This window comes from Silurus meridionalis, chromosome 4 (assembly GCF_014805685.1).
Source record: "Silurus meridionalis isolate SWU-2019-XX chromosome 4, ASM1480568v1, whole genome shotgun sequence".
NCBI lineage: Eukaryota > Metazoa > Chordata > Actinopteri > Siluriformes > Siluridae > Silurus > Silurus meridionalis.
Genome location: NC_060887.1, coordinates 21,144,873 through 21,169,875, shown reverse-complemented (window position 1 = coordinate 21,169,875; position 25,003 = coordinate 21,144,873). Strand labels below are relative to the sequence as shown.

At 38.3% G+C, this 25,003-nt stretch overlaps 3 protein-coding genes across 5 annotated transcripts; 2 read left to right on the top strand and 1 right to left on the bottom strand.

The window, feature by feature from the left end:
• Positions 1 to 842: 842 nt before the first annotated feature.
• On the top strand, positions 843 to 1,961 carry LOC124384866 (sperm acrosome membrane-associated protein 4-like). The gene is made up of 3 exons (XM_046847846.1): positions 843 to 1,002; positions 1,329 to 1,439; positions 1,532 to 1,961. Exons 1-3 carry the CDS (start codon positions 945 to 947, stop codon positions 1,744 to 1,746), a joined length of 384 nt encoding a protein of 127 aa, XP_046703802.1. The 5' UTR covers positions 843 to 944; the 3' UTR covers positions 1,747 to 1,961.
• A 1,012-nt stretch (positions 1,962 to 2,973) lies between these two features.
• cep192 (centrosomal protein 192) lies at positions 2,974 to 22,513 on the top strand. 2 transcript variants are annotated; one of them, XM_046846993.1, is made up of 48 exons: positions 2,974 to 3,314; positions 4,173 to 4,385; positions 4,802 to 4,912; positions 5,039 to 5,187; positions 5,419 to 5,480; positions 5,553 to 5,691; positions 6,471 to 6,586; positions 7,051 to 7,146; positions 7,341 to 7,487; positions 7,714 to 7,867; positions 7,969 to 8,180; positions 8,445 to 8,564; positions 8,818 to 9,208; positions 9,444 to 9,590; positions 9,666 to 9,730; positions 9,860 to 10,075; positions 10,182 to 10,323; positions 10,423 to 10,496; positions 10,601 to 11,657; positions 11,835 to 11,952; positions 12,156 to 12,312; positions 12,682 to 13,468; positions 13,744 to 13,886; positions 14,105 to 14,335; positions 14,436 to 14,558; positions 14,659 to 14,793; positions 14,883 to 14,946; positions 15,042 to 15,181; positions 15,359 to 15,451; positions 15,613 to 15,731; positions 15,861 to 16,046; positions 16,129 to 16,219; positions 16,466 to 16,645; positions 17,595 to 17,855; positions 17,987 to 18,108; positions 18,205 to 18,314; positions 18,433 to 18,595; positions 18,919 to 19,088; positions 19,198 to 19,321; positions 19,509 to 19,614; positions 19,764 to 19,971; positions 20,182 to 20,258; positions 20,362 to 20,457; positions 20,562 to 20,681; positions 20,791 to 20,900; positions 21,074 to 21,197; positions 21,375 to 21,433; positions 21,962 to 22,513. In XM_046846993.1, the coding sequence occupies exons 2-48, from the start codon at positions 4,216 to 4,218 to the stop codon at positions 22,092 to 22,094; spliced, it is 8,118 nt and encodes a 2,705-aa protein (XP_046702949.1). In that variant the 5' UTR covers positions 2,974 to 3,314; positions 4,173 to 4,215; the 3' UTR covers positions 22,095 to 22,513. The 2 variants fall into 2 exon arrangements, with proteins under 2 accessions (XP_046702949.1, XP_046702948.1); XM_046846992.1 differs by having other exon boundaries at positions 10,420 to 10,496.
• Positions 22,510 to 24,879, bottom strand: LOC124384275 (prostate stem cell antigen-like). 2 transcript variants are annotated; one of them, XM_046846997.1, is made up of 3 exons: positions 24,496 to 24,879; positions 23,967 to 24,080; positions 22,510 to 23,186 (listed from the first exon to the last, which is right to left on the bottom strand). In XM_046846997.1, exons 1-3 carry the CDS (start codon positions 24,542 to 24,544, stop codon positions 22,969 to 22,971), a joined length of 381 nt encoding a protein of 126 aa, XP_046702953.1. In that variant the 5' UTR covers positions 24,545 to 24,879; the 3' UTR covers positions 22,510 to 22,968. The 2 variants fall into 2 exon arrangements, with proteins under 2 accessions (XP_046702953.1, XP_046702954.1); XM_046846998.1 differs by having other exon boundaries at positions 23,967 to 24,052.
• Between the last annotated feature and the right edge of the window lie 124 nt (positions 24,880 to 25,003).

The window sequence follows — 25,003 nt, the reverse complement described above, 5'->3', positions numbered from 1 at the left end:
ATCAAGTAGAGATTTTACTTCAGACAGAAAAGATTTAGCAGGTTGTCCATGTTTCGCGATCAACTCACTAACGGGTTTACTCCAAAACTATATGTGCTTAATAGGAGAACTTCCATTTTGATAACCTTTTTATTTTTACGTAGGTATATATATATATATATATATATATATATATATATATATATATATATATATATATATAAACGCCCTTTCTCGTTATCTTGAAGCGATTACATAAATTGCATCAAATGACAACCTATCGCGAGACTACCCCACGCAGTTCTCGCGAGAGTTTGAGACTAACTGCAAGCGAGAGAAAACCCTCTCTCCATCAAAAACCAGGACGAACATTGAAGTGCTTAAAAATCAATTTTTATTTTAACAGTTTTATTTTATTATTTTTATTTTCTAAAAATGTAAAAGAAGTACATTCCCTTTTGGGGGGAATATGCAGAGCATTTATACTTTTACTAACGTAAAAGCATGGTGTACTTCATCCCCCATTTAATTCAATTCAGTTAATGTGTATTTGTATTGCGCTTTTAACAATGATCATTGTCTCAAAACAACTTTACACAGCTATTTTCCCACACTCGCCCTAAAATAATCTCATTCTTAATTGATCTAACAACCGCACTTCATTGGGGCTTTTTATTTATTTATTTATTTATTTATTTATTTATTTATAGTACCATATACTAAATATTTAGCAAAATATCAATACTGGGCAACTTTTTTTATGCTGTAGTGTAACATTCAGAGTAACACTGTTTTGTCCACGTGGTTCTTCACGTCACTCTCACAGATGCCTCTGATGAAGAGCTAATCAGATAAATGGGTTATCTATTGGTCCATTATAGCAGCCAGCCCTTATAAGACACAGTAGAGGGCGGGTAGAGAGTGTGTTGTGGTTTCATTCCTTTTAGTTTTTTTGTGGTATAACTATGGCTGGAATCATTTTGGGTCTCTGTGTGGTGTTGATGGTTTGTGTCTCATGTTCAGGTAATGCTGGTCATCCTTTTATCTGGTCCTTTTTAAATTAGAATAGATTTAGGAGAGCATGTGTGGAACTATGTGTAGAATGAGATTCTTTTCTGGGATATGCTACTATCTGGATGTGTAGTTATTATTATTATTATTTTTTAATGTTTATGTATGAAAACCATGCATGCAACCAGTTAGATTTTTCTGAATGACCTGAAAGCATCTTGTTTCAGCATGCTGCCAAGACTCCAGATTTAGTGCAACCCTCACCTACATTGTTTTTTTGATCAGAGTGTATTCTGGATGTATCAATTGTATGATCCTGATATTGCTTTATTTTACAGGACAAACACTTGAATGTTTTCACTGTGAACTTGGATTTTGGGATATGTGCCACACTACCAAAATTAACTGCAGTGCTGGAGAGCAGTGTTATGTTGGCATCGGAGTGGCAGGTGTGTAATTTATTTAATAAAGACCCACTAAACATTTTGTTTATTTGTAACAAGACTTGCAAAATTTCAATGAGTAATGTGTTGCATTTCAGCCTCAGTGGTTAAAATCAAGACGATGGGATGCCTTGCTAAAGATGACTGCAACAAGACTACTGTTGTGACTTTTCCTGCAAATAAGACTACCTTCTACAAAATGACAAATAATTGCTGTGATGAAAACTACTGTAACAGAGGCACTGAGGTCCTAATAGAATCAATCCCCCTGATTGCACTAGTTATTGCTCAGATAATTGGTCTTCATATCTAAGTCCTTCTCTGTATAAAGTTGTTTGATCTATGTTGGGATTTGGAGTATGTTTTTGGTTTTTTAATTTCCTATTGGAGGGTGAAGAAGCACCAGTCAGCACTTTGGGGGGGAATTTATGAAGGCTAATTGAATTTTGATCAAAAAAGTTTATAATGTAAATCTGTTTTAGAAATTGTAGATTGTATAATGACTAAAATAAAATGTTTGAATATGCATCTGAATGCGAATTTCTTATTAAAATAAATGTCTGTTTGGGTTGTGGGGGCATGTTTGGTGCTTATAAAAGATTTAAAAAAAAAATGCTTTTTGGATTCCAAGTTGTAGCTTGGAAGTAATTTGGAATTTTTATATTAATACTATAAACTCAACAGCTTTTTATGTGTAGTTTTATTTTAAAATATGTAAAGATTTCTCTAAATGATTGATCAAGATCATTGTTTAAAAATATTTAGCCCTAGTGGTTACAGAGGTTTATTGCGTGACTTTTGTAGTTTAGTATTGATTGTGCTCTGGAAGTTATAAAAAAACAAAGTGCTACTTGAATATACATCATAAACCTATGTAACGCTCATCTTGCTGAAGCTGCATTTAATCTGTATATCGTTTGTAAAGACTGTAAACTCAAGGCAACTAAGAAAACTATTTACAATAACTGCAGATGCCCTTATTCTGAGCAGTTTGCATTTGTTTCCTACTTACAACTGAGCAGCTATGGCGTTAAGGGCTTTGCTCATGGGCCCAGGTGAGGCAGCTTGGCGTGGCTGGGATTTGAACTCGTGACCTTCGGACCCAAAGTGCAGCTGCCAAATATAATTTCCCACAAACTGCCTTCATCTGAAGTTTGTACGTTTGTACTTATGTAAAATTATGCATTGCTGATATGTAACGTAACTATTTTATATATATATATATATATATATATATATATAATTAGACAAAATTGACAATCCTAATTTCTAATATACTTCCATATAACTGATTAAGGTTTGAAAATACCATGCAATTAATACGCATTCTCCTAATAATAGACGAGTAAATCGTTGCAGTATTGAGTGATTGTGAACATGCGCCATACTGCCTCTAACTGCAGGCGGGGTCTGAAGCGCACTGCCGCTACCGTTTCAAACAAGTCCACGCTTAACGCGATTGGTTCGTTATTTTCTTGATTGACGCGCAGCGCTCCAATGACAATTGAGATTTCTAGCTAAGGCCCGCCTCGAAAAAAAATGTAGAGGCGGGCTGCTTTGGTTACAGCTCAAGTTAGTTTTCTGGAGCTTTTTTGGGGCTTCGTTTTAGACTCATTTTATATAACTGTGTCTTAGGATTGTGCAGGCCGGAGCTCTTAAACGGTTACAAACTTTAACGGGGATCAACACTAAGCCGTCTGCTGGAGCAATTCTTTGCATATATCGCTTGTAAAATCTGAGTCCTTCCGCAGAAGTGGAGCTGGAGACATAATTTGCGGACATTTTCCGAGGCAGTTAGTTACAGCTGCTGCTGCTGGTGGAGGTCGTTAGATAGTCGGCAGTGGGAAAGCTAGGACTGGGGGGGATGTTTAGAAGAACACGGTGAGTAATTATTCAACGAAGCGGAGTAGCTCGAACAACAGTTTGTCTTTGTGTATTTAGTTTAGACAGACGTGTTAATTCGATAACACACAGCCCATGTCTTTCTTTCATGGCCGGGGTTAATGCTCAGCTAACGGCAGCTTTCCAACATGGAACAAAACCAGCACTTTTAACCAACCAGCTTTAGCAAATCTCAGGTTTGGGGTAATTAGAGAGTTAAGACATGTATTTACCGATCTGTGGTATTGATTTAAGTGTTATTGCTCATATATCTCGGTGAAAAAATACAATGTTGGTGTGAAAACAACTTGTCAGAGTTCCCCAACTCAGAAACATAACGTAGACGTCCAAGCTTTGTTTATATCGTGTTTAATTTAATTAAGTGTACTCAAAGTGCTAAAATGTAATGAATTTTTTAGTAAACAAAATACTAACAATTTAGAAAGATACCCTTTTCATACGACATCCAAACCTCCCCATATTTATATTAGATTGAATTAGATTCAACTTTGTCATTGTGCAGGGTACATGTACAGAGCCAATGAAATGCAGTTAGCATCTAACCAGAAGTGCATAAATAGCTTATTTACAAGTGGCAGTGTAATAATAAGGGTATGAGGTTATACAGAAGGTGTAGTAATATGTACATATAACTGAATAAGGGTATATATAGTGTGGTTTTTGGTATGATACAGTATAAAGTGGTATGACAGATATAGCTGTACAATGGTTCGTATCCATTGGTTATATTATCTACAGAGTATTTGTAAAACAAAAAAATGTGGTGTGTTGTAGACTAATTGATTGATTGTCTTTTTTCTGAAACACATACTGAGCGTTTTTTTATACTTTTTGCAGCTCATGCTCCATGTGATGAGCCCTTGTGTTGTTGAGTCACGACATGGAAAGCTTCAGAAACCTGGGGGATGAGACATTTCCCAGCTTCCTCTCCAACACGTCTTTGGGTAGCGGTGGCCGGGTCACTCTGGGTGATGTTACGCTGGGTTCCACACTCGGTGTGCCCGTGGCTGCTTCTACTGTGGCTAAAAGTAGAGCTACAGCAGACAACAGGTGTGCGACTCTGGATTGTACGTTCACTGCATTGCAGTGGTGTGAAACTTGTTATTGCGGTAGTTTGACTCGTGCAGATATGAAATTAAATAAATAAACAATATGACCGAACATTGCACACTTGTGCTTTTATTGTGGGAATTAACTCCTGTTTCTTGTATTCTTAATATTAATAATAACTTGTGCATTTGGTTAAAAAGTCTATCTTGTAGTCCGACTTGCTAATTGTTATTGTGTCACGAAAGTAAAGGCTTTTGCTTTAACCCTTGCATTTAAACTACTGCTCACTTTCAGGTTAAACTAAGAATACCTGACATGAATTTTATTTGCAAACTGTGCAGTGTTTACAAGCTGCTCGGTAGAAATAAAAGGACTTTTACTGGACTGTACATTTAACCCTGGACATTATTCCCCAGGCTAACGGATGTACAAGCTTCCTACTTGGAACCGGGGCCACTTTCTCTAGCAGGTTCTCAAGGCTCAAGTTGTGGGAGGGAAAAGTTTGCACTCAGCTTCAAAGATGATTTGTAAGTGTCGACTCCTGTTTCATGTTTTGTCCAAATCTTTCTGAAAGTGTGGTTCAAATAATACAATGGATACAAAAGTTTAAATAAGATTTCTTACTTGAATCTTCTCTGAATTCATTTTTTCAGGGAGAACGCAGATGACTTCATAGCTGCCAATCGTTTTTCAGGCCTGTTAGTGAAGGTTAATTTGGATGAGTCAGAATGTGTGCCAGTGTCTAAAGCCTCCGATATGAGAGTTCACGCTGCGTCTGCCCGGCCCTCTGATTACCCTGATGGTACTAAACTTATTTTCTGCGTGATGCTGTGGCTCACGCAGATTTGCTGTGCAAATTTTGCAGCCTGTTATACTGTAGCTGAACATGTACTCTTACTTGTTGTGCTATGATTGTTTTGGTCCTGCCAATATTAGATTAACCCTCTCAGATTCACCACTGAATATTGTCATATTATCGCTCAGTTCCAGGGAAACTAAAATGTACCTTTTTAAAAAAAAAAAATGTTTGCAGATATTTCTACTGGCTTATTAACAGTTTCACATTTTGGAGGAAAAGAAACCATTGCGAGTCCGGTAAGATAAAAAATCAGTTGCTAATAATTTAGCCATTCAGTTCTAGACTAAATTAACTGTTGCTTGTTTTAGACTGTGTTGGCTCCACTACCTATTGAAGAGGGTCTAGAGAGTGAGGCAGCGGACAGTGATGGGATGAGCGGCAGTGTCGCTAGCTTCCTGGTTAATGAGAAGCTCATGTCGCTTGACAGCATGAACAGCGATTTAACAGGTAACTATTTATAATGTGCTGTTCAGATAGCAGTAGATAATCTGTAGATGTATGCATCTAATTTATAGATAATTAGATGCATACATGCATGCATACATTATTCATCCAAATAGGAAATTTACAGCTTCCAGCAGTATCCACAAATATAGACAATAAGCCATGCAATAAATACAAAAAATGTAAAGGTAAGTTCAAGAATAGACTCTTTGCAAAAAATGGTGTTTTATTTCGAGTCTTGTGCGACTCAAACTGTTTTGGAGAGTTCTGTGCAAACCGGAGTGTTAATTTGCATAGTGTACAGTGTGTAGTGCAGTTCAGAACAGCGAGGAAAGTCAACACTGATTCCCCCACCCCAAGTAGAAATAAAGATCAACACAACATGGGAAAGGAACAACTTCCTCAGTCTGTCAGTGAAGCAGGGTGGTAATGGCAACCTTTCGCTGAAACTGCTTCTCTACCCGGAGATGAAACTGTGCAGTAGATGCAGTGGATTGTCCATGATTGACCGAAGCCTGCATAGTGCCCATCTCTCTGCCACTGATGTCAGTTTGTCCAGCTCCAAGCCTGCAACCAAGCCCGCCTTCCTCACCAGCTTGTCCAGACGTGAGGCGTCCTTCTTCTTGATGCTGCCTCCCCAGCACACCGCCGCATTCCAGAGGTCACTCGCCACGACAGTCTATAAGAACATCTGCAGCAGATGTTTAAGAATGTCAGCCTTCTGAGGAAGTACAGCCAACTCTACACTAGTATAATGTTTGTTTCGGTTGATACTTTTGCAGATGATGACATTGATGTAGACAACCTACACGATGAAGAGTTGCAGCTGTACTTCAATAAGCTCGTTCCTCCGTCTATGCAGAGAGGTCGAGTGGAGGGCCAGGAAATCTCCGCTGCTGTAAGTTGGTGTTACTACGTTGATTGTCCTACATTCACATTTTTCTTTGTGCTGCAGAATGTTGACTAATGACTAAAAAGTATGCAGTGAGACTGAAATGTAGTTCAATTTAATTTAGTGTTGTGTACACTGGTCAAAAGTTTTTGGACACCTGACCATTATATCCCCAATGTGCTTTACTGTTGTAATAACCTCCATTTTTGTAGGTAGGCTATCCTCAGGATTTTGAAACATAGCTGTCCATCTTTATGTACCTTGCACAGGGACATTATCATGCTTAAGTTTGGGGTCCCTTAGTTGGAGTGAAGAAAAATTACAGCCAAAGCATACATCATTGTGTGCTTCCAGTTTAGTAGTAATTGTTTGGAGAAGGCCCACGTGTTGATGTAATAACCATGTGTTGACATACTATTGACTATATACTTATATATACTTACTTTAAAATTTATATCACCAATTTTTAGGAGTTACCTGGCAGCCAAATTGGTTCATCTCAGCCTCTTGCTACTGAACTTACATCGACCAAAAACCGAAGCAACTTTCTAAATGACTACAATAAGGTAGGATTCAGTATTTTAAGCCAGCAAGTTTGTTATAGCTTTAGCATTGTTGTGGCAGTCTTGCTTATATTGCTAACTATATATGCATCTGTATCTGAATTATATTACAGCCTGTTTTTTTTTTTTTGTTGTTTGTTTTTTTTTTGTTTTTTTTTAAATGTAATTAACACTATTGTGTCAATTTCCCTCCTTAGGGGGATTTTTGCATGCCTGATGTGCGACTAGCCGCCACAGGTATGGATTCGTGTCCTGCTAGTGATGAAGACACTGAGGATGAGCTGGAAGCCTCACAGAATCGTAGTAGAGCCCGATTCCTGTTGCCCAGCACCTCCAGACAACTGGTAAAGTGAAGATATAATACTAATTTACTGACACGTTTGGAAAGCTGTAATCGTTTAATTGCACATGGGGATACATGTAATTTCAGAACAATAAAATCTTGTCTGATAAGGAATCTTGTCTGTTTAATCAGTCTGTTTCACACCATGTTAAATTGTAATGGAACAGAAACATACATTTGTGTTTTGCTGTTATACATTTTGTTTATTTATGTTGATGTATATACAGGTTGGTGAAAGCAATCAGACTCATTGTAGGCCAGGCCTAGAGGGTGGAAGCTCAGATGATGAGTCTCAGCCAGGTGATCAATTTATAGACTCCAGGACAGGCATTGAACAACGGTGCTCTGCTGAGGGTAGAGTGATTGAATTGCCAATAACCGGTATCCAGATTTAATTCTCCATTTGTGTAACCTGATAAATGTTAAATCTGTTTTAAGAACAATGATGAAAACTCAGCATTTTACACTTTTGGGTGTTTTAGGAGATGGTGGAGGTGGTGATGGTAGCAGTGGCAGTGAGGAGGATGGAAATGATGGGGGTGTGTCTACAGTCCCGCCACCCACAGGTGTCCAGACCACGTATGATGTGTTACGGGGACTGGGAATTGTGGGAGGAAATGGAACAGGCGAGGATGAACACCTATTCTCACAGCTCCCTGGATTAGGCCGATTTGCATCAAGTGAGCATAGCCAGGTAATTCATATTCCGAAGACCAAACCACATTCACTGTTTTCTCCAGCATTTGTTTAGGTGGTAGATATTTGGTGTGTAAAGCATTCCTTTTTAATTTATTTAATTTATTTTTTAAATAAGCACTTTAATAAATGCTTGAGCTTAACGGGTTAATTATTATGCTCTTAATACGTTGGGTGAGGTGTTGAGAGGAGCAAAAACTTGCTCTTAGCAAGAAGTAAATATCCAAATCAGCAACTATTATGTATTTGTGATTATTTTCAGATGGGACACCGTGTGGGCCCAGTTGGGACAGTTGAAACAGAGTCTTCAGTTCAAGGTTCTGTACTGACCAGGCTTCAATCTACAAACCAAAGTATGAATCAGCATAGGCAAGAGGCACTGGTAAGGTTTGATCAGTCTTTATATAGCTTAGCAATATTAAAGTTTGCTGCTTTCCCCCTCCCAAAGCTGACTATATTTGAGTTTCATACATGGGTGATAAAACAAGAGAAACTATCTGTAGAATGCTGCATTATTCATTGTATTAATTGCTTAATTATGCTACTTGTGTGTTGGGCAGCATTTAAAATTAAGGTTTTTTGTGTGTGAAATTCAAACACTAGTCAGTAACGCCAAACCTTTTTTTCTTTAATAGAATTCCATGGATAGTTCACACTCTGGTGCAGAATCTCTGGAGGAACAATTTGACTCTATGTACCTTAGGCCTGGTGGTGTCTGTAACCTACAGGACTCCACTTCTGGTGCCCTTCAAGGCACCCAGTTTGCTTTTGACTTTTCTTTTACCAAAAACAGCAAAGCGGGAGTCAGCCAAGGGCATACAATCAACTTTAGTGATTCGGGTCTCTTTGGGGGCCCTTGTAGGAACTCTGTCAGTGTTGACAAATACACAAAAAGCAATGAGGAACATTCAGGAGAATCTCTTGAAGTCAAGTACCTGTCTCAAGCTTCCCATCCGAATGAAGATGAGCGGAGTGATATTTGGAATCAAGTATCCTGCCCTGATGTTCAGCTGGCATTCCAACAAGGTTAGATCTTTCACAACAAATTTGATCTGCAAGGAGTCCTTAAAGCCCATCTTCCTAGTCATTTTTTAAATTGGTTATTTTGTAAAAATAAGAGATTACCAAGCTGACAAATGTACTGTCCTTTCACAGTTAATTACATCTTAACTGACTCTGTATAACATTATTTTATATGGGCAACAAGCATTTTTGTGTCAAACCATTTGGGATATCATGCATCAAGCTTCTCATTTTGTAGATGCCAATGCCACTCACAGTGTTGTCTACCAGAATGAGGATGGGAAATGGGTGACTGATCTAGCCTACTATTCCTCCTTTGAAAAGGAGACAAATATCCCTGATGATATTGCAAACCAATTGCAGTGTGAGGAGTTTGTTGTTGGTGGTAAGTATAGGTGGACGAATGCCTTAGAACATTGTACTATTTTGCAAATGTTTGAGATGTTAACTTGTGTTTCAGGCCAGGCTATGGAAAAGATTATTGAAGATCAAGCAGAGTTTGATAAAGAGCACCAATTCATGCAGGTAAGGGGTGCACTTTGTTTCTGATTTAGTCTTTAGGCTGATATGACAAACTGTTCCCTTTGTGCAAGAGAGACTGTTTAAAATTAAGTGTTGATTCATGAAGGGATTCCTTTTTCTCCTTATGATTAGGAAGAACAGATTGAAGCGGTCAATAGAAGCGTACTTCTTGGCGACACCTCATGGAAACTTCCCCCTAGTAGCCACATTCTAATGAGATCCTCCCAAGTCTCAAATGAGTTTGAAAAGGGAAACCAAAGTTATTTGCGAATTTCCCTGGGGGAATTTTTTCAGCAGAGATCTGAAGCGTTGGGATGTTTAGGGGGCAGTGAGGAAGACATTAAAAGGGTGAGAACTTCACGAAAGTTTTTTACAATGTTGGCCAACAACCAGTTTCTGTAGTATACCAGGATTTTGTGTGCTCTCATTTATTTTGTCTTGTTTTTTTCCTCAGCCTTCATTTGGTTATATCATCAACTCACCTGAGAAGAGGGAGCCCTTTGCTTTGATTCGGCCCTCTGATTTCTCTTCTAGAGGAAGCTCTGTTCACAGTGAAACAGTCCAGCTTAGTGAGGCAGATGATACCATGAATCCAGGTATGAAATTATTTCCTGCAATTAACTGAATTAGGGTATGGTCTTGGGTCAAATCTTTGTAGAAAATGCTAATTGATTGCTACTTTGGATTCATAGAAGATTTGGAAAAAACCCTTGTACTGACACCATCTGGGCAGCCACAAATGGGTCATTCACACCAAAAAGATGTCCAGGTAATGCATTATTTACTCACAGTTATGGGTTATTTTATAAATTCATATGTTTACATATATTTGGAGTGTACACAAGTGATTTGATTTCTTTTCATTTGCAATAGGTTTCACCTGTGGTATCACTAGAACATAAAGAAAATTCCAGTCATAGTTCTGAATCAAACTCCAGTGGAAATGTAACACTTAGCATCAGCACAATTGCATCAGCTATTGCTGATGCCTCAATAAGCTCAGACCCTGCCCAGCTTGCAGCAATGATCATGGAGTTATCAAAAAAGAGGCAGTCCAAAAGCAGGACAGGCGTGTTGGTTCAGACTCCTGAGCTTGAAAAACTGCCTGAGCAGGATCACCTTCAGAAAACCATATCCATGGATGAGCTGAGTGTTCTTGACATGGAGAAATACCTGAAGAAGGCAGAAGTGTCAAGCAGTGATAGTGATGCTTCCAGCTCTCATTCCTGTCTTGACATTCTTAGCATGGCGGACAGTCTGGGTAATTCTCTCGGTACTACACAAAGACAGACTCCACCTTTACAAAACAGCATCAGTCTTCATGCAGTAGAGCATTCAACTTCAAAGGGTGTTTTTTCAAGTCAGGTTTCACAAAATAATGCATCCAAACAATCTATAGAATCTGTGTCTGAATGTAAAAGGTCTAACGCTAAAAGAAGTTCTATTCCACGTCCGAAGACTAGCTGCATTCCGACAGCCACAGCTCACCCAGCTAGAAGATCAGCAGGTGCAGGGCAGTCTTTGACCTCAACTCTAAAGCCTAAATCTGTTCAAGGAAAACCAGAAAGAAGCAAAAGTGGCTGCCACATACCAACACCCGCAGGAAACAGGAGTTGCTCAGAGTCCAGGATCAAAATAAGCCCAGCACGACCGCAGGCCTCTGGAACATGCCAATCTTTAAAAAGTAATGACTCGATATCAGAATTATTGTCTACACCCAAAAACCATCAAACCAGTGGATGTTCAGATTTACCTACATCAGGGAGCTTGCAGCACACAACCAAAAGCAAAACCTGTCTGAGGCAGGAGGGGAGACCATGCTCAGAAGCAGCACAATCGCCTGGGAGTCCACGAGCTGCTCAATCTGTTGCAAAAGAGAAACTGACACTTGCTGGACCAAGTTGTTCTTTAAACACTGATGCAAATTTTGGCAAGTTTTTCTTTGATTCAAGTCACAATTATTATTTGATATTATAGTATTGTTGAATGATTCATTTAAGTAGGATGTGTTTTAGGTGTCTGATTTCTTTAAATCAGGCCATTTCAGGACAAATAAACTATAGATAAGCATTTGTTAATAATTGAGTTTTTCTTGACTGTTTTATAGCCTCACCTGAGCGCTGTGCCTCTGGTGTTGTGGAAGCTAGCCATTGCAACTTCAGACCATCCACCTCTCCACTTACTCATTCAAGCCCAAGTCAGACATCACTGCCTAGTGGATATGGGTAAACTCCTGTGTTCTTTGATCGTTCTAGCTTAACCAATGTAGCCTATTTAAGTGTAATGACAAAAACAGCAGTAACATAAATAGGTTTGTGTCTGGCCACAATTTAGTGTAGCATATATTTAGATAGTAAAGTTTTATTCTGTGGTATCGAGTGTGAACAAAGAAGTCAGTATTTTTTTTTTTTTTTCTTTTTCTCTTTAGAGACCTGTCTCCTTCCTCTAGTAGTGGTATGTGTGAGAGAAGTCCTGGGACTGACCCACTGTCACCACAATCTCACTGTTCTAGTCCATCCATCAGCAGACTTACCTACCTTTCTATTAATGAGAACACTACACTTCCTACACCTGCTAATCATCAGGTCAGTTTTTAAATCAGGGTGCTTCGCTCAGTACTAGAGTTTGAGAACTTTGATTAGCTGAACATGTTAAATAAGAACGCACAAAAACATAATTAATGCATTTAACCTTGTATAGAGCTTGTAAATATAGAGTTTGTAAATCTTTGCTGATTCATATCATATTCTTGTCTTTAATGGACCTGAATTTGGGTGAAAATGTACAAATGAACACACAGTTGATTTTTATTTAAATTGTAGTGTATTCCATAGAAATATTGTATGTTTGCATTCTAGCTTTTAACCCACTTTATTCAGCATCTACAAAATGTTTTCTTGTTTAACGTGACTGCAGTATTTTTATGTAACTGGATATTTTTTTTTCTTTGTCAGAAAAATAACTCTATGTCCTTGAGTACCACAATAATCAGAGCAAGTCCCACCCCACCGGTGGATCCTTTTGATGCAACTAAAACTATCCATCACAATGGAGACTTGAGTTCAAAATTATCCTGTCCTGCTGAAGCTCCCAGATCAAATCAACATACCATAGAACATGGCTCACACGTCCAAAATGAGGGCATTATCCACAACGACTACAAGCGTCAATGTGGGCCAGTGAATCAACAATCCGAGCCTCACCCTAGTCTGTACGCTCCAGTAGACTCTGGTTATTCTAGCAACCTCAACATTAACAATCAACCTGGTGGACCAATGGAGCAGAGTACTAAACAAGTCTCTAACATCCCTGGAGCAGGGAGTGGGGCTTTCCTTGACTCAAACTTTGGCCATCCCACTAGTTCTTACAAATCTGAACCTTTGCGGTATGGGTTGGCCCCAAACGCTCAGGGTGCTTTGTCCGATTTAACTGGTGGTGTATCAGCTCATCTCACTGGTCAATCACTTTTCAGCACTCAGCTTCCCCAGCATTACTTAAACACAGATGGTTCATTGCAGGCACCATCCTACCATATAGGGCCTCTGGCAGGACCGTATGGCATGCCAGCAGTAATGACTGGTGCTAATTCACAAGCTGCACAAACACATGTTCCAGGAACAACAGGTTTATCATCTGTCTATATGACTGCTGGTCAACATCCTCATCATTACCCTCTTAGCAAAGCTTATGGACAGCCCAGCATGGGGGCATGGTGTGTACGTGATGTGGCAGATTTCAGAGGTAAGTGTTTGATATTTAAGTGATTGTGTACTGTAGCTATAGTTTTTGCTTGTAGTAATTATTGGTTTACTAGTAATAATTTGTCAACTGAACAGACACAAATGGCTCCTACTTTTTTTGTGATTAGCATGTCAGTGAGAAATATCAGCAACAACTTATTTCTAAGTTCTAATGAGGTGAAATGTTAAGTTAAGAAAACTGTTTCTGGTAATGAATTTTTCAATAATAATGAAGCAATATAACTTGTTTCTGACTTGCCTGTTTTTTAACCCAAGTGGTTGTCCCGGATGAGCTGAAGTTTCCTGGTGCATGTTGTGTTGGCATTGCCTGCCAGACATCACTCAGCATCTTTAACCCCTCAGAACGCTGGCAACAGGTGGCCATATCTGTAGTGAATCTTTCCATTGATGGCGAGAAGGTGAGAACTTTTCCAATAATGTCTTTGCTGCTTTGCAGCTTTAAGAAATGAACCTTTTACCTGTTGTTAGAGCTATTTGTTAGAACAGCTTGTTCATTATTTTTTAACTGTTATCTTAGTCATTGATCTTAGTCATTTACTTGATTTAATGCTGGCAGTTAGTAAGTGGAAGTAAATTAGTTGTATGGTAATTTTGCAATTCTGAACATTTCTACCAGGTTGACTCCCTGCCATACCAGTGGCTGATTGTGAAGAATAAGACCATCATTGGACCTAAAAGCACAGAGGAGCAGAAGGTGCTGTTGATTGCTCCAAAAGCTGGCCTTTACCAGTGTACTCTCAGTGTGTCATCCTGGCCTGCTTCTGCTGAGAGCGAGACTGTGGCACAGGCTGAAGCCTTTGCCAAGAAAGTAGTACTTATAGCAGTCGCTGAGAATCCAGCAATAGACGTAAGTTTCTTTAATATTAACATACTTAATATTGCAGATAATGTACTGTAACTACATGTAAAATTGCAAAAAATTACTTTTGAATTTGTATTGTTTGAAGGTGGATGTTGGTAAGACTGGCCTGGACTTCGGGGACTTGGCAGGGGGCACTGCTAAGTCCTTGTCACTTAAAATGGTTAACAGGACTCGAGCAACTGTGCCCATTCGTCTAGTGATAAGTGCAGTTAGTGAACTATATCTTGCATGACCCCTAATTTTTATTTGTATTTATTTTTTGTTTGAAGTTTAAAGATTTCCTGCAACATTTACTTTTTTTCCCCTAGAATGCCTCGGCCTGGCATTGTTTCAGTTTCTCTAAGAGTCCTGTCACTATGACGGCAGATAGCTCTCTCCATTCTGGTGGGAATTTGACTTCAGTTTCTGTCATAAACCATGTAATGCATTCTAGCTATGGAGATGTAAGTATGCTGTAAGCATGGCACCAATCAAAACTGAATTCCAGATGTTACACTGAGCTGTATTAAAACCCTTAATATTTTGTTAACAGAATCCTGACAGCTTTATGGTGTGGGTTAACTTTAACGCACCTCAGAGATTCAATGCAAAATTAGGTACTGATATATTTTGGTGATTTTTTTTTAATTATTGTTACATTTTTTATTTTGGTATAATTATAATTTTGAAATAACTCTGTCTTGTGATGCAGGTGAATTAGGCACACCAGATGAATTCGGTGCTCGTGTGGATATTGAGGTGGACAGCCCTGGCCCCAGTCGTGTGATCCAAAGTGTTCCCCTCAGAGCAAGGTCTGGAACAGCCAGAGTTCATGCTCCCAAGGATCTGCAGGCAAGAAGTTGCAATGTGTTAAATTTGACTGCTTTTTCCTGACATTCTTTTTCAGCATGATCAACTTGACATTTTTGAATGATCCCAGGAGCCTTAAAGTATTGGTTTGGTTATTCATTAAGCGGTAATTAGATTTTTACTACACATGACTTATTTGCTTATAACTGGTCTTTACAGACTGTTTGTCTTCAGTGTCCACTGGGACAGTCAACCAGCCAGACCTTGCCCTTAAAAAATGCAGGAAACATTGATGTCCAGCTTAGACTAAAGGTACTTTTTAATTTGTTTTTTTTTTTTTTATGGAAGGATTTCAAATTGCTGGAATTGCATTTTTTCTAAGCAAAGTTTGAAAGCTTTATAAATTTGCATTATTATTTTAAAAGCTACAAGTAGATGTAATGACTATATTGTGTGATGATGTGGATTTACAGAGTAATGATGGTGACAACTGCTTTACTGTGAAGCCTGAAGAGCTTTTTCTGCAAACTGGAGAGGAACAGGGAGTCACTGTTTCTTTCACTGCCCAGAACAACAGAAAATATAAAGAGTGGTATGTAGCTTTTTTAACTAGTTTGTTTAACTCGGTGGTAAAATGCATGACCTAGATGAGAGGTAAAATTCCCAGTATTCAAATATGTTTCTTTTTTTTTTTTTTTTTTTTTTTTTCTCTCCTCCCCAGTCTACTGACAATCCTTGTACTGCCCAGTGGTCCACAATATGAGGTTGTCCTAAAAGGAGAGGTGGTCCAGGGGAATTCTAGGAATGTGACATCTGCTCAAGTGTCCGTGCCTCATGGTGAAGTGCCACCGATCCTCTCCAACAAGCAGTTCATGGCTTGGGGAGGAGTTCCGCTAGGCAGAGCTGTGTAAGTCCTCAGGAAGAAGCAGATTCACAAGCAGAAGCACTGCTTTAATTAGATTTAATTTGAAACAATGTTTGTGTTGCAGGCAGCAGAAGTTGGTACTGAGAAATAATTCCCCCACAACATCACAGCAGCTACGACTACTTATTAGAGGGCAGGACCAGGACTGCTTTCAGGTTTGTTGCATAAAATGGGCTGACGTGACATTTTGTACATGAACTCAATAGTTTAATATATGGTAGCGTTAAGCTTTTGAATGTGAAATAAAATCCTTTGATGAACATTTTAAGCATATAGTTAGATGTGTGTTGGTTAGGGGTGCCAAGGCAAAAAAAAAAAATAATGCTTGTAATGAATTATTTTTTTTTTTAAATGTAATTTAAAGAATTATCGATTAATGACTGTCCTTTTTTTTTCTTCAGTTGCAGAGTTCATTTGGCCCTGAGGAGCGATTGACTCGTAGCAGAGAGCAAATAATTAAACCCAAAGAGGATGTGACAGTTCACATTCTTTTTGCTCCCACACGTGTTGCTTCCATGCTGGCCAAGCTTGAGATTAAACAGTCTGCTGTGCGGCCCTCTCAACCTGGAGTCAAATTCACTGTAAGTATATTCTGTACATATTTTGTTTAGTTTCAGCTTTTTTGATCATCAGACACTTTTTATTGCAGATATTTAGGTGGACATGTCTAAATATACAAGGCATGCTGTGATTGGCTTACATAAATACATAAAGGAACTCTATTTCATCCATGTACAGTTATGTATAATACTGTGGAAGACCCGTGTGATAAGTTATTTATCCTGTTATTGAGTTGTTCTTTCATTGTTGCCTCTGCAGCTTGTCAGAAATTTCAGGGTCCTCTGCTATAGATTTCCTTTTGAAAGAAGTTATTTTCTGATTTCTAAAAAAAACTCAGACAAAGGAAACTCTTTACAGCAGTGCTAAATAAATGTATTTTTAAAGAAAACAGCCACACACATTTTATTAACCCCTTTTAATTGAAACTTTTGTCAGAAGTCCATGTGTAAATGTCTACTATATACACTCCCGGAGCACTATATTCCAGAGAGCTATACACCACTATCATGTGGCATGCAGTTTGGAACAGCAGCTTTTTTTTTTTAATATTTACATCCTTTATAATAGGGGGAAATATGATGTTTTTATTGTGGCATAATTATTGATGTCAGCCAGCATGGATTATTAACAGCAGTGTGATCTCTAGAGGAAAAAAGAAATCCAGGGAACCTCATTTCTGTTAATAAAATTCTGACTTCTTTCTGTATAGTGATTATCTTTATTTTGTTGTGGTGAGCAGAATAGTATCTCAGAAAGCACTGACCCATTTGGCAGTTGGAAAAACATCTGATAAACCTTTTATTTTTCAAATAATTTCTTATTTCCTTATTTATTTCTTGACTTATTTTTCAGAAAAAATAAAAATTTTTTTTTTTTCTTTAACTCTTTTTAACCTGTAACTCATTTGTAAATACCAGTAAATTTGTAACTGCTGTTTTTTTATTTGTACCTTTTTTTTTCTTATTTTAGATTCCTCTGTCTGGATATGGAGGGACAAGTAATGTGATTTTGGAGGAATTAAGGAAGCGTTCTGATGGTTATGTGGCCACTCTAAGCAGTATTCAGACAGGCAGAGTCAGCAAACTTTGTGTGTGTGTGCGAAACACAGGCTCCAGAGCTGCCTTCATTCGAGCTGTGCCATACAGCGACCTGGAAAAGCGCATGGTCATGGACTCGACAGTAATTGGCCTATCACCCTCACAGTTTATACTGAAAGAAAGGACTCAAGAGGTGGGCTGATTTTTCATGTGTCATTTACGTAAAGGATTTTGGTAATTTCGGAAAATGTATTTCATTGATTTTATTTTTTTTTATTAATCTGTGGTGGGCTATAATCAGTTTTGAATGCATTTTATTTTCAGGTGATTACAGTGGTGATGAAAGCATCGTGTAGGGAGCAGGCTCTCTGCCAGTCAAGCACTGCTCTTCTAGCCACCATTTGCCTCTTTTGTGGGGATGAAGTTTCTCGTCAGCAATTCCGGAGGTCAGTAACAATTTTGTTGAACCAATTATTTTCTTGTCAAATCAAGCTCAAGTTTGTTCTCTGATAGGATGTCTGAAGAATGTTGATGTCTCTTAGGTTATTACGCATCAAGCCTGATGTGAGCAAAAAAGTGTTGTCTGAAAACAGCTTACTAAAGAGCATCTCCTTTGATGAACCCTTCCTTGGTGAGGAATTGGTCCAGGAAGGTAAGGTCCTTTTGTGTGTAGTCCATGTAATTTGACATAAAAAGATTCCTTAACATACCTTTTCCACACTGAGTGATGACCAGCTAAATAATGCATGCATTTTTTCCCCCACCTTCAGCCTTTGACCTTCCCCAGAGGCCAAATGAGGCTCAAATATTCTATGGGAATATGAATAAGGTCATCCTGTCATTACTCGGTACAGTGGAAGCCTCTGATTCAGGAGAGAGTGAACATATCGAGTGTGTCAGGGCCTCACAGCACCATGCCATGGATTCAGACAGGTAGTAAAGTGTTTGACTTTCCCAAGGGAAATGGTATTGGCTGCAACCAACACACAATCATATTAACATTGCAGGTGGTACTTGCAATAAGTCATTATATATGTCATGAAGAAAATTTAGCTAATTACCTGAGTTAGGCAGACAGGGCTGAGGAGAACAGCTTGTGTTTTGTATAGTTGTATTATAGGGGCTTTGGAGCAGAACAACCGACTATTATTCCTGAATACTTATGAATAACAAATATTGGATGTCTATAAGTCAATATATAGATAGGGGTTTAAAGCACCATTTCTCAATAGCAGCAATATTCTGTTTTCCTTTAGTGGTCTGGGGACTTCAGAGCGTCACTTCAGTAACGTTTCCCTGGACGTTCTTCCAGTAAAAGGGCCTCCATTATGTCCGTCACAACCAGTGGTGAAACGGACTGAATCATCTGTGGACAACACCTGGAGTATCCAGCCTGAACAACTGGTCCTTACTGCACCCACCATCAGTGAGTGTAAAAACTTAGTCCGGCTGTATATTTGTTAAGTAATAGTAATGATGCCTCCTATCTTAAAATTTGTCTCTCTTGAACTGTCTCAATTTATGAATGGTCACAGCTGGTGCAGCTGATACCAAGCATGTGCGGATCCTGAACTGTTCAGACCGTGAACTGAGATTTGAGCTCTCCTGGCCTGCCCATTGCCTGACAGTCACCCCTCAACATGGCATCCTCGAGCCTCAGTATGGCATGCACATTCTCTCTCTCACTCACTCACTCACTCACTCACTCACTCACTCACTCACTCACTCACTCACTCACACACACACACACACACACACACACACACACACACACACACACACAAATAAATATACACTTATAACCTATATAAGATACCTTATTTATATGCTTTTCATCTCTGTACAGGAGTCACTTGCAAATTTTAATTAGCCCAAACCCCTCACTGGCCAGCAAATCCTCAATGCTTCCGTGGAGTGGCCAGATATATATCCAGTGTGATGATCAGCAGAAGGTACTAATAAGACTTTATAAACTGTGCATTTTTATTTTCTGTAGATAAAAAAAGTGCTTAGCCAAACAATGTATTGCTATTGCTGAACTTCAAATAATAAATGTAAAATTGTAGAAAGTTTAATTTTATCATGTACTTTTGCTGTCTAGTTTATTAAAGTGCAGATCCGTCAGGACTTGGCTATGGATATCTCTGCTGTAAATTCATCCTCGGACCGCTCCCTTTGCCCCCTTCCACCCCAGACTGAGACCCCTGTAGGCTCAGGGTTTAAAGCTCAGTGCAGTAGCCCACACACTAGCGTGGAAATTAAGAACCGCACAGTGGTCTTTCCATCGACATGCTCTGGAGAGTCCTCAGGTAACAGACGATAACCAGCAACAGCTCAAATTCTAAAAGTTTCATGAACTCACAATATGTACAAACTTAATTTTTGAGTTCCTGCAGGTCTTTGCTTTGACCACAGTGTCAAAGTGGAGCTGGAGAAAAAAACAAAGAATAATCATTATTGTAAGACCCCTGAAAAGCACAAATTCGAAACAAGTCTGAACAAATTTGTCTCATTTTCAGAATGTTCTGTAGATGTGGAGAACCATGGAGAAGAAGTTAGGTGGTACCTTTCTTCTTTTGCCCCTCCATATGTTAAGGTATTTTAATCTGTTTTGAGGATTGGAATCACTTTACACATTCTGTTAATATTTTTCAGTTTATAAAGTAAAAAATGTGCAAATCTTTTCTTGTTACCCTTAGGGTGTGGATGGAAGTGGGGATGTTTATCGGGCCACATATACAGCTTTCAGATGTGAAAGAATGTCTGGGATGCTTGGGGTCAAAGAAAAGATGCAGGTGAGAGATTGAGGTGTTTGTTTTTGTAACGTTAACAGCATTGTACTGATTTTTCTTAAACAAAAATAATGTAAATTATCGATTGATTTGTTCATGTTTTTCAGGTGCCGTTTACGTTTCTCCCGCGGGACGGGGGCGACTATGCTCAGTTTTGGGATCTTGAATGCCACCCGGTGACAAAACCACAGCAAAAAAGCCGCATCCGGTTCCAGCTCAGTGGAATGGTGAGGGTTCTCGCACATGGTTGTGCGAATAATGTCCTCTTATTGTTGTTCCATGAGCAAGACATAACCTCAGTAGCAAACTTTTGTTTTGAATGGATCTGTGTTGCAGGGCATAAGAGCAGGTGCAGGGACAGGCCATAAAGAAGACTGTACTCTAGTGCGGACAGACTTCAGTGCAAAGAACAGGAAGAAAGTGGAATCTGTAGGCTCAAAGACAGGGTAAGATGTGTACTGTACTGGTTTCTGAATCTGACTCAAATTGAATCTCATAATGTGTGCGTATAGAACTAATATGTACATATTTTCCTGAAGATAAAGCATAGTAAGCAGTATAGCAACATATTTTCATGCTAAAGTTTAAATGTTTTTTGTCCCCCACCATTTCCATTAAGTATGGAGTCCTCCAGGAAGGGAGTATATGCCCCTCAGAGTCTCTATACGTTCCCTGCCACACGTGTGGGTGAGGTCAGCACATTGAAAGTCAACTTTCGCAACAATTCTTGTGATACGCATGAGGTAAATTCACGGAGAGAGTTAAGAATTTCATAACCATTAACAGACTAAGCACTGCATCTTGAGTCTTTCTAACAATGGAGCAAAAACTGGACTTGAACAGCAGAATCAGAGACAATATTATCCATTACTGTAAATGTTGCATGTCAGTGATGTTGAGCTTCTCTAATTTACTTACAGCTAAGATTTTTAAGTCCTTCAGAGCCTTTCTTCATCAAGCATTCAAAATATTCTCTAAGGTGAGTTAAATAATATTAAACAATATCAATGTCTACTTCTCTCTTGCTTTATGGTACTTTGCTTCTCTTTTACATCTCCATCTCCTCTTGTACAGTTTTGTTAACTGTACAAAAATTTAAAGACTTTTAATTTAAAGCACAGTGTACATTTGTATTTGAACAAATGTAATGTGTATCACTTCCTGCTGCACATGCCTGCACTGGGGCCTCTAAATATTAAACTGCAGGTATGTTTGCATGCATGTAGTGTTAATGCATGCATACACTGGCAGTTGTGCATATATGTATTCTGTTGATTGCTGTGAGAAGTCTTTTTATGTGATTTTGGTAAATATTGTACAACAATAATATATCTAATATATAAATAATCCATATTCACTGGGTGCTCTTTGTAAACCTGTGATGTCATATTGGTGCTTTTACAATGATGTGTAAAAGTATAATTCTATACATGCTTTTAAATTATTTTTTACTGCTTAATCGTTGTCAAATTGTTGAGAGATTCTGTTCATTATACCTTTTCTCCAGGACACAGCATTATATCAACCTGCCTGTGCAGTTCAAGCCCACTGCTGTAGGCCAGTTTTCTGGCTTTCTTCTGGTTCAGACAGACGCAGACGTTAAACTCTCCATAGAACTCTCTGGTGAAGCATTACCATAACAATCACACTCATTAATTTAACAAGTATTTTTCCCCGCCTGAGACTTTTGTTTTTCAAACAGCACGAAATATTGACAGGGTTTTTATATTCCATCTGCAGGGTTAATATAGTATAAACTTTGATATTGCACTAACCTATACCCCGTATGTCTAAGGGAAGTTCATTAGCATTAATTAGGCCAGTGGTTTTATCGATGCTATGTAATGCAGTCCCATATGCTACCTTGTTAAAGAACATTTACTGTATAATCACATTTGTGTGGAATTTTGGGGGATTTATTATTTCAATCCACATCACTAATACAAAATCTGTCTAAAATTCATGACTCAAAATGCAATTTTGTTGTACACTTTGTACAACACCGTGTAAATGTATTATTGTTATTTATTTTAAGTCTTAATAAATAAAGATTGATTCATGTTGGAAATGTTTTTATTTTCCATAATATTGAGATACAAACATTAGTATGAGCTGGACAGTTATTTTATTTAACAGCTTGCTTCTTTAAAAAGCCTTTTGTATTTAGAATATTTGAACCCCTTTTTATATGCCAATAGACATTAATCAGGAATGAAAAAAAAAAAACCTGTTACAATAAAATTATTTATGTAAATATAACCCACATTATTCTTAGTGTGATAACTTTATAGTTAAACATATGATGTCAGTACAGTACTAGTGTTTACTGACTGCCTTTCCAAGTAATTAGTCATTAACAGAACTATACCAGCTTTAGAATAGAAAAACTTGTCTTGGTACAATTCATTTTAGTAAATGAATTAATTTGGGTGGTTGTTAGTGCATTGACACCTGCCTGGGCAGAGGCAAACCCATTGGTTCATTGTGCAACCTAAATTGAACTGTGTTTGTCCTTTATCCATCTTGTTGAATGAGTAGGATGAGTAGACACAGGGATAGACTCAGTAGCCAAGTGCACAGCTGAGTGGTTGTTGCAGTGCTGAGGTTACACAGGTTACTGCTACAGCATGTAACTTCATTTCCATTTCCACTTGCATCGAGTGAGGCAGTGCCTGAAGCTCCTGTACATGTTCTTGAACTGGAACACTGCTTCACAATCGCTTTTACTTGACCTAAACAGAAAGTAAATTAATAATGGTTTTCACTATTGGCTAATTTGTGAAGAATACACTACAGCTTCTCCCACTCAATTTGTAAAATTGTTGCAAAAAAAAAAATAAAAGGTATTTGTTCCTTCCTGAATGCCTCTATTTTTGCATACACGTCATACTCATCTTTAGCTGAGGTTCTGGAAATATTTATAGTATCACATTACTCTAGAGGAATTCTGACCCACATTCCTTTGCAGAGTTGCTTTCATTCCATGATATCCAACTGCATGTTGCAAACTCAATGCAGTGCAAGTGCATGATTGTCAATTACGGTTCTATAATCACCCAGACCCTGAAGTGGCAAAGCAACCCCACACCATCGTACTACAATTGTCATGGTTGGCTGTTTTTCTTGTGCAGTTCTGTGATAGTTTTATGCCAGATATAATGCAACCCATGAATTCCAAAGGCATCATCCCAAAACAAGGTGCTTGATGTCGCAAGAACCTTTTGTTCCCCCTCAATTATCGGTGGCTTTCAACTTGAAACTACCCTTTATACCCAGTCTTTGTCTAATAGTGGAATGTATAAAATACATTTTCAATAAATAGAATGTTTTTTAAAAGAAATAAAATGTATTCAGGTTCTTTCTCATAGTTTGAAGATCTGTAACGAGGTGTGTAAAATAATGAAACAATAAATCAAGGGGGTTAAATACTTTTCATTAGTTATTTTCTGGAAATTTAGACATTAGCTGTAGGATTTCCCACTTGCTGGAGTTTAGACAAAGGTAAATCTTACCCAGTATGTCCACAGTGGTCATGCAGGTATCGAGAGGAGCCCGACACTCCTCAGCATTTCTGTTGCAGTGCTCGTTGGATGTGGAACTGCACACATAACACTTCAGAGAACTTACTGTAATATACATCAAATGGGTTTACAGGATTTATTTTCATGCTCACTAGTGTAATATGTACTTATTACTTATAAATGCTTGTATAGAATTTCAAATATTTGGCATATTTCTGACAAATTTTCCAGTAAACAAACAAGTGAGCATAACCGAGAGATATAATCCAGTCCTAATTCAATGTGAATTTGTATTCAATTTGTCACTAATAATGCTGACTGTAGTAACATTAGGTGGATAAATACATACTAGCATAGCATTTTCTCTAAGAAACTGGATAAATTGACTTTTTTTTCTTGAAATGAAAAACATTCAATTAAATACATTCTTAAACATCATTTATTGATAATGTTAGTACTTATTACTTTCATAAAACCTGTTATTAAAAAAAAGTACTTTCAACAATTGAATAATCAGTACCTGAGTGTACAACTAGGAGGAAAACCAGCAGTCCAGAAAGCTTCCCCATGCTTCTCTACAAACATCTGCATGTGGTTGTGTCTCACAGACTAAACGACTTTCTCTTTTCAGAGAACAATACAACAGACTTTTCTTCTTATCTTCCTGAAAGGCATGAGCTATTTCAGCTGAGACCCCCTCATGGTTTTGACCCGGTGGCACGACATCACAATAACATTCTTACAGAACAACTGGAGTTGGAGATGATAGTGCACACAGAGAGCATTGTGTGTACATACGTCAGTGTAGACTGCTCAGCTCCCAGTCAGAACATTCACGAGACACATTTACATTTATAATTTACTCACAGGCAGACATCAAACACCAGCTAATCTAACTAGAAAGAGTTCAAACTACAGTAGATGTACATCAGTATTTTGCTACGATTGTGATCCAGGAGCACATACTGTATCTGCAATGCATAGTAAATTCAGTAAAAAAATTCAGCTTTACAGAAAAAGATTAAATA